This window comes from Rhipicephalus sanguineus, chromosome 9 (assembly GCF_013339695.2).
Source record: "Rhipicephalus sanguineus isolate Rsan-2018 chromosome 9, BIME_Rsan_1.4, whole genome shotgun sequence".
Classification (NCBI taxonomy): domain Eukaryota; kingdom Metazoa; phylum Arthropoda; class Arachnida; order Ixodida; family Ixodidae; genus Rhipicephalus; species Rhipicephalus sanguineus.
In genome coordinates, this window is record NC_051184.2 from 119602525 (window position 1) to 119612033 (window position 9509).

At 43.9% G+C, this 9509-nt stretch overlaps 1 protein-coding gene across 3 annotated transcripts in view; it reads right to left on the reverse strand.

Moving 5' to 3' along the window:
- The window catches only part of LOC119406069 (DNA-directed RNA polymerase I subunit RPA1), a 220865-nt gene extending 211533 nt beyond the window's left edge, over window positions 1–9332 (reverse strand). For all 3 annotated transcript variants that reach the window (XM_049419296.1, XM_049419295.1, XM_037672927.2), the window contains exons 1-2: window positions 9044–9332; window positions 1811–1938 (exon numbers count right to left, since the gene is read on the reverse strand). In XM_049419296.1, the coding sequence (XP_049275253.1) occupies window positions 1811–1938; window positions 9044–9206 (291 nt within the window). In that variant the 5' untranslated portion in view covers window positions 9207–9332. The remainder of the gene's footprint in view (window positions 1–1810; window positions 1939–9043) is intronic.
- Window positions 9333–9509: the final 177 nt, after the last annotated feature.

A 9509-nucleotide genomic window follows, 5' to 3' on the forward strand; every position in this document is an offset into this window, starting at 1 on the left:
CGCAAATTTCTCTTTCTTGTGTCCACATGTACATCGGCCAGACTGGTCGATGTATTAATACGCGCCTCAGCGAGCATCGAAATTCATTGAATAGAGCCGTGTCATCTCGCATCGCTATGTCAGTCATGAAAATGTAATCCCATCTTCGAAAGCACAGTAATTTTGTACCACAAACCTAATCGGACAACGCGAGAAATTTCGGAGGCATATTATGTCACAAATAACGCCACACTTTGTGTCAGTCAACCTTCTCAGTCGTTACAAGACAAGGAATTCAGCTTTATTAATCGACTGTAAGCACGCACCTTCGTCGTTCGACTTTTTATGCCTCTTTATGACACGCGCGATGCACTCCCATTTTTGTATATATGCTTTTTTTCACGCGTGCAATAAACTTTCAGTTGTGTGTGAGCGCTGCTTTGTGCATTTCCTTCCTTGTACTGCTCCTTTCTTTTTTCACTGTAAGTGTTATTCCAACCTGTAGTTATAGCACCAATGAAGGTTAGTAGGCACTTATCGTTTGTTACATATAGGGTGCAAGCGACGCAATGAATGTATCTCAGTTCCCCAAATGCCTATTACGCTTTCTAGTGTACGCTTTAAATATCAGAACCTCACACTGTACTCGTCGACAGTGTCGATGGACGTTTATTCCAAATGCATCCGCGAATCATAGACCGCTCCTGCACTTCATAGGCAACCGAGTTGTATATCTTTTCTTTTTTTCATTTATGCCGTAAGGCACACTGGCGCCAAAAAATAAATAAATAAAGGTGACGCTTCTGAGCCACTCAACTGGTCCAACAGTGGGACAGATGGAAATCGTAGAGAGGCCGTCGCAGCTACACTGAAGTTCGCGATTGAATTGCGCAGTAACATGTTGCACCTTGCCAAATTCACTGTGTCTAAGTCCTGGCACGACGCAAGCGGAAAGCTACAGCGCGAGGCCCGTGCGCTCGTCGCGGCGGCTGCTGCGGCGTACACACATTTTTCATGAGCGCTTGCGCGCCCGTTGGTGGCGCTCGTGTGCTTGAAAAAGGTCTATGGACAACCACCGGTTTGTAGCACAAAGCCACAAGGAATTCCGTACGCATTTCTCAGAAAGAAATCTTCTTAGTTGCCGAAAAATTCGTGCTGGTCTGGGGATCGAACCCTCTCCGGGGCAGTAGCTCTACCAATTGAGCTAACCAGGAAGCTAGCGATTGGCAGTGCGAGGGTGAATTCATCGACAACTCAAAGCAGATGGACACATAGTATTGCAAATCAGTGCAATATGTCCCGGGCTCGATCCCCAGATCAGCACGAATTGTTCGACAAATAAGAAGCTTTCTTTCTGAGAAATCCGTATGGAATTCCTTGTGGCTTCGTGCTACAAACCGGTGGTTGTCAATTTCCCTTTCTTAACCCTTCCGTCACCTTGCGGGATTCTGTAGAACTGATTTGCAATTTAACTGACTTACTTTCTATTTCTCATTCTTTCTATGCCATTCTTTACTCTCTTCCCTCCTCCTTTCCTTCCTTTTCACCTTCACTTCCCCCTTTCCCACCCCTAATTGCTATACTATACTATACAAGGCTATGCTATGCTCTGCTAGCGTGCCTGGATAGCCGAGTGGTTACGATGCTCGACTTCGGATCGTGTCCAAAAACGCCTCACATGTGCTCAGGTCCGTGATAATGGCCCAGACCGCATGTGAGCAACATTAATGTTGTCCTTGCAGATGCTGTTTATAACCTGCATACTGAAGCTTCGAAGTACCAAAACTTGGCAATCAGCCAATCAGCACGGCTTCAGAGGTGTAGGTACTACCTGATAGAGAGTCCTGAGGAACACAGGATTGAACACAAGCAGGGGCAGCTTGATGTAACCAATGTGACCAGGGCAGTGAGTGAAGCCAAGGCCACAGGTGGCACACACTTCATCACGATCACTGGGCCCTGGAAAAGTGAAAAAACAGCACACATCTAATGAATGCCACACTGGAAATTTTTCTGCTTTAACTCATTTAAGAGGACTTGCAGCGCCTTTCAATAAGTGTTGCACATGTCTTAAAGGGGCCCTGCAACACTCTTCCAAGTAACCATCGAATGGCTTCACTAAAGGAGTTTATTGCCTCACGAATAGACTGCCGCAAAAATTTTTAGAATCCGTGAAACACGAGCGGAGCTATAGAGATTTTTCGCACGCTGTATTTGCTTTCTCTCTTCTTTCATCCCACGGTGGAAGCTAAGCAGGGAGGGCATGGGAAAGAAGATACATCACGTGCACATCATGACCTTGAGCAGTTTTAAGTGTGGAGCACTTCAGGGGCCAGGCCTGTCGTACGCTGTCATAGCTTGGCGTAACGCAGGCAAAACCACGAATAGCATAGCCATCTGTAGCATATTGAGCACGCGCTCACACCAAGGAGAAGTCTTCTTCCTCTTCGAGTGCCTTGACGTGATATTAAGTGCGGAGCACTTTAGGGGCCCGGGCTGTCGTATGCTGTCGTTGCTTGGTGGAACGCAGGCAAAACCACGAATAGCATAGCCATCTGTAGCATATTGAGCGCGCGCTCACACCAAGGAGAAGTCCTCTTCCTCTTCAAGCGCCTTGACGTGATATTAGGTGCGGAGCACTTTAAGGGCCCGGGCTGTCGTTGCTTGGCAGAACGCAGGCAAAACCATGAATAGCATAGCCATCTGTAGCATACTGAGCGCGCACTCACACCAAGGAGACGTCTCCTTCCTCTTCGAGCGCCTTGACGTGATATTAAGTGCGGAGCACTTTAGGGGCCCGGGCTGTCGTTGCTTGGTGGAACGCATGCAAAACCACGAATAGCATAGCCATCTGTAGCATATTAACCGCGCGCTCACACCAAGGAGAAGTCTTCTTCCTCTTGCTCTTCGAGCGCCTTGACATGACATTAAGTGCAGAGCACTTTAGGGGCCCGGGCTGTTGTATGCTGTCGTTGCTTGGCGGAACGCATGCAAAACCACGAATAGCATAGCCATCAGTAGCATATTGAGCGCGCGCTCACACCAAGGAGAAGTCTTCTTCCTCTTCGAGCGCCTTGACGTGACATTAAGTGCAGAGCACTTTAGGGGCCCGAGTTGTCATATGCTGTCGTTGCTTGGCAGAACGCAGGCAAAACCACGAATAGCAACGCCATCTGTAGCATATTGAGCACGCGCTCACACCAAGGAGAAGTCCTCTTCCTCTTCGACCGCCTTGATAATGACATAGCACTCTGAAACGCGGTTTCGAAAAGACAGCGCGGTTTATTAATGCATCTGATGATGATGATGATGATGATGATGATGACCTCTTACTAGTGGCGCTTACCCACAAAGGGGGATGGGCCAAGAACCGGGCGTTTCTGCCATCGTTCCCGACTACTACTTCTTTCTCCTCAGCAGACTACCCACTACCAGTTCATGTCCCAAGTGTGTCGTGCCAGAAGAAGAAGTATGGATGGATGGTGGAACTTTATTAAATATAGTCCTGAGAGACGCGACTAGCGCGCAGTGGCCTTCTCCCACGTTGGGACAAGCAGGCTTAGCCTGACCGCCGCATCGTGGGCTCTCTAGACGGCCCAAAGCTGATCCCCCTTGTTGGGGCTTCTGATGGCGGAGCTCCACTTGGCTGGGTCGGCTTGTTCACTGCCCAGTAACGAGGGGCATCGCCAGAGCATGCCACAATTTATTTTATTTATTTATTTATAAATACTGCGGTCTAACTTAGACCATAGCAGAGTGGTACATAAACATAAGAAACGTACATTTGGGCAAAAAAGAACAACAAACAAGTCAATGCAGTCTGAACAGGTTACAGAATCCTTCAGATCAAATGCTCTTCAAAGGATACCAAAGATTTTGGGTCACAGCTTCGTTAGACAGGTTCTTCCAATCGTTTATTGTGCGAGGAAATAAAGAATATTTAAAGGAATCGACTCTTTGCATTAAAGGCTGGATTGTTTGTGAATGTCGGATTCTAGTCGCGTAACCTGTATATGGAATCAAGATATGTGATGTGTTAGTTTTGTAATGACCATTTACCAAGTGATAAAAGAACTTCAGTCTACAAACACGGTTTCTTTGAGTAACAGGTGGCAAATTACCTTTTTTTACCAATTCGTTAATAGAGCTGCGACCATATGAGTTGTAAATGAATCTTAGAGCCTTTTTCTGTATTCTTTCTCATTTTTCGATGTTTGACTTTGTGCAGGGGTCCCAAATTACCACGGCATACTCTAGCATAGGGAGGATAATTGATTTGTAAGCAAGCAAAAGCACTTGAGGGGTAGCTAACTTGAGTGTACGCCTTAAAAAGAACAACTTCCTCAGGGCATTGGCTCCAATGTTATCTAGATGTGTGTTCCAGGAGAGTTTGTTAGTAATTAGCAATCCTAAGTATTTGTAGTGCTCAACCTCGGAAAGAACTTGGTCACCAGTAGAATATGTAAAGGGCAGTATCTTCTTTTTGTTAGTGATTCTCATAAAAACAGTTTTTTTCAAAATTGATAGGCATTTGCCACTGCTCACACCATAAAATAATCTTCGCAAAATCATCATTTAACCTCGCCTAATCCTGTACAGAACTCACAGTTTGATACAAAAATGCAGTCATCTGCATGCAACCTAATATTCGTTGAAATGTCTTTAACAATGTCGTTTATGAACACTAGAAATAGCAAAGGCCCGAGAACGGACCCCTGGGGAACGCCAGAATCAATTGACACACTTTCGGAAGAAGACTGATTAAACGATACAAACTGGCCGCAATTTGAGATATAGGCCCTAATCCAATTTATTATTTCTTCATTGTTGATAATATGGCTTAGTTTATGAATCAATTTTTTGTGCGACACTTTATCAAATGCTTTTTTAAAGTCCATAAAGATTGCATCCACCTGCTTTCCTTTATTTAAAGCCTCTGTGAAATCATGTATAATATCAACCAACTGGGTAGTGGTAGAATATCCCCGTCGGAAACCGTGTTAAGCATTTGTCAGTACTTTATGTTCTTCAAGGAAAGTCGTTATGTGTTTATGAACTATATGTTCTAGAATTTTGCATGCTGCTAAGGTTAGTGATATTAGGCGGTAATTTGTAATACATTTTTTTTGTCACCGGATTTATGAATGGGCTTGACTTGGGCAGTTCTCTAGTCGTTCGGCAGGACACCTTCTTTTAAAGACCTCGTGAAAAGCACACGCAAAAACTTGAGAGCACCATTCCGCGTACCGCTTCAAAAAGGCGTTAGGTACTCCGTCAGGTCCAGCTGACTTTTTAACATTCAGGTTTAACAATAAATTTAGGATGCCTTGTTCAGAGATTTCTATATTAGGCATCTGAGGTACTGACATTGCAAATTCTGGCAGAAGTCCGTTGTCTTGAGTGAAGACACTTTTGAATTCGCTATTGAAAGCAGAAGCAATGACATTTTCGTTGCTTTCAGATCTTCCTTGTATCATAAATGTGTCACTGGGATTAGAATGTTGTTTGATCGTTCTCCAAAATTTTTCGGGAGATGATTTTATGAAAGCTGGGAGAGTTACCCCAAAATATTTTTCTTTATCTTGTGAAATGTGTTCTTTTAATTGTTCTGATACCTTATGTATGTCATTCTTAGTTTGACGACAGTTTGGTTTTAAAGACTTTTTCTTTTTTAACCTTTTAAGTTTGCGCTTTAGATGTATAGTGTCTCGAGTAATCCAAGGATTCCTGTGCACAGATTTTTTAGTTAAGTTAGGCACAAACCTCTGTATACAATCTTGTACAATTTCTTTAAAAAGAATCCACAGCTCGTTGACACTGCACGTATTGTTTTGAAAACTTCCATACAGAAAGCTCAACTCATCAATTATAGATTCATTCTCTGCGTGAGCAAAATTAGGGAATATTTTGTGTTCATAATGTTGACGTAATACTGTGCTTTTTTAAAATTAAAACAACAGCCAGGTGGTCTGAGATGCCATTCGTTACTTGAACCAAAGTATCATTTGCAATGTTGCCACTTACAAAGAATAAGTCTAGCACCAATTCAGAGTTATCGTATTTTCTCGTAGGCTCATTAACAACCTGTAGGAGATCGAACTCATAGGCAATGTCGAGTGCTTCAGATTCAGGAGATTTGGAAGACGGAGTCGTAAAAGTAACGGAGTCGTAAAAGTAACGTAAAAGACGGAGTCGTAAAAGTAAGGTTAAAGTCACCCCCCCTCCCCAGTCAGGATTAGTCTATCTTCAATTTTAACATGACAATGCATATAAGATCGAAGTTTTTCAAGACCATAAGCCGAAGAGCCAGGGGGTCGATAGTAAGCTCCAAGTACATATCTTGCGTTATTCACATAAACTTTACAAAACAAAGCTTCTACATCCGGTACATCGGGCATTCTAAGCAGCTGAAGCGAAGCTTTCAATAAGATCGCGACTCCCCCGCCTCTTCTGTTACGATCCTTACGAAATATTTTGTAATCTTTTGGAGTTATTTCGCTGTCGAATATATCATCAGCCAACCAGGTTTCTGTTAGTACGACAAGTTCAGGGTCATGTAGAGCCAAAAGAGTTTCAAGCAGTACTACTTTGTTGACAACACTTCGACAGTTAATATTTAAAATTGTTGTGGTTACGTTTTTCTGCTGTGGTCAATTTCCTCTTCTAGTGATTTTCTGACGCTTGTCAGTGGCTTCATCCCAAGCAAACGTGGCGTCGCCTATGATCAATTTATCAAAAACAAGTTTTGCCTTGACTCCATTCTTTCTCTCCTTGACTGAACTCTGCCACAATTTTCTCCTAATTTCTCTAATTCTTGTTGAAAAATCTTCAGTGACTGAAATAGCAGTACCTTTTAATTTAGAACATGCTTTCAATATCAATACCTTTTCGCGATAATCCAACAGTTTTATAATGACCAGCCATCCTCGATTTGCCTTCCGTTTTCCTAGCCTATGGCATCTTTCTATGCCGTTAACAGAGATTTCCAGTTTTTTCTGGAGCAGATCATCCTTTATTACACCGAGAAGCTCATCCTTGGATTCACCACTGGGTTCATCAATGCCATAGATGACTAGATTGTTTCTTCTGCTTCTGTTTTCTTGTGCATCATTTACTCGTGCTTATTCAGAATTACTCTTCTGAAGCAATAGTACCTTGGATTTGAGCCCCTCGACTTCGCTTTTCAACGCGTTAATGACTGACGCGTTTCATGACAACGCGTTTTCAACGCGTTTCAATGACAACGTGATTTCAATGACAATGCGTTTTCAACGCGTTAACAATGATTAAGTGCACAGCACATTAGGGGCCTGGGTTGTCATATGCTGTCGTTGCTTGGCGGAATGCAGGCAAAACCACGAACAGCATAGCCATCTGTAGCATACTGAGTCCACACCAAGAAGAAGTCTTCTTCCTCTTGCTCTTCGAGCGCTTTGATGATGATATTAAGTGCACAGCACATTAGGGGCCCGGGCTGTCGTATGCTGTCGTTGCTTGGCGTAACGCAGGCAAAACCATGTATACAAATAGAAAAAATGAGGAAGCAAGCGAGAAATAGAGAAAGAAAGAGAAAAAATAGAAAGAAAAATAGAAACAAATAGAAATAAAGAGTGAAAAAAAAGACTGAAAGAACTGGAAAAGAGAAAAAGAAAGAAAGAGAGGAGGATAAAAGAGAAAACCGAAGAGAAACAATGAAGACTGCCCAGCTCCACACTTCCTTCAGGCTTGGCACCCCTACTGCAAAGCTTCCTTAATTTTTTTTCTTCGAGCGTGCGGCTTACTTTCAGTGGATCACGGGCACGTGGCGGCCTCGGTAACTATGCAGCCCGCAATGCACAAATCAGCCAATGGCCGTGAATTTGGGTATATGGCATCATTTGTGGAAAGAAGAGGGAACGATTTCTAGCTGACATTAAAAATTACAATTGTAAATTCCGGGCCACGTGTTGCGCTATGATGGGTGTTCTCAGGAGACTCGACTACCCATCGGCAGCATTTTCTGACCATGCTGAAAAATTTTTGCAGGGCCCCTTTAAAGGGCACCTCCTCACGACTTTATTTCTAAGAAAAGTCTTTTTGAGCCTTTAAATAACTTTTCACGAATGCATTCACTAGCAGGCCTACAGGAAATAAAGCCTGCCATGTTCCAGCCTATGTGTTGACGGCATCTCCAAGACAGTGTGGATTTCTGAGGCCACACTATAATACCGATGCAGCGACTTTACATGACTATTAGTCATCAAAATGTTCCATAATTGATTATGCCCGAGACACTACCTTGCAATGACATTCTGAAAATCTGGCCAACCGCTTTAGCGCTTATGAGCAGGGATTACGGAATGTTTACGGGAGAAAAGCAGAATGTCCTGCAGTCACCCATTGGCACAGATGTACGCGCCAGCTAACGACTAAAAGGGTACTGAATGTTAAGTTGTTGCAGCGACCCTAAAAGTGGTAAGCAAAAGTTTTGAATAACAGAGAGCTAAGCTAGTTGGACAGTATTCCTGTTGAAAGGGTGTGCAAGCACGCTCACAAGAGAAGTCAAAACATGTAGACTTCTCTCTGGTGTCCGTGTGCACACCCTGTCTCTTTAACATGAGCAAATGTTTTTCAGCATTCTGACTACATGGTGGACTTATCGAAGAGTAATGTCAGTTGCTTGCAATTAGCAGAAAGAGCACCCTTGTTACGACATTGCATCCGATGGCGCACCTTATAAAGCCATGACATGTGTTTAGGTGGATCACCTGTCAAGCAGTGGAAACACATGTCCATGGGATCGGTAACTGCACTTTTTTTGGTGACGTTTCCTGCAATTAATTTCCTTCAATGTCGCGGTCGAATGTAGTGCGGCGAGTTGGTGGTAATAGAGACCCACAAGCACGCTAAAAAGAAAATGAAAGCCAAGCTACAAGGCAGTAAGCGATAGATTCAAGGCAGTCATGCTTCAGCTGCATCTCAGATCTCAGTTCGGCTAAAGTAGTCCGCAAAAATTCACAGGCAAGCTAGCGGTCATGCCGTGAGAGAGGCGAGTTCAGATATACGACCGCATCCCGAGTCTTACCAAGCAGGGCATCGTGGAGGCCGCCTTTCGTCGGGTGTCCGACGATGTCGAATGTTTCGGCGCAAGTCACTTCGAGCACGCCTTGTCGCAGCAGCTCTTCGGTGCTGAACACGCTAAAGCTGATGCCGTCCACAAAGCGGTGAGGGATTTTCTCGAGATCCATCGCCGAATGCGAGCTATGCTCGCACAGTTTCAGCGCCGTGTATTCGCAACACTATTTTATCACTTCCTCAAGATTTGAAGCACACCAGCACCGTAAACCACACGGAGCACATGGCCGGCGGCGCCACAATAATAAGCGCGTTCCTTTTATCGCGCTTCGTAAAGTTGGCAACTTTTGGTTTCGTCATGATATTTGTTGTTAATGACGTCACATAAATTGACTATTATTTGCAAAACTCGAACAGCACCTGACCAAGTTTTCTCTAAACTCGTCTTTCTTGGCTTTTGACCATTTATTAGCTGG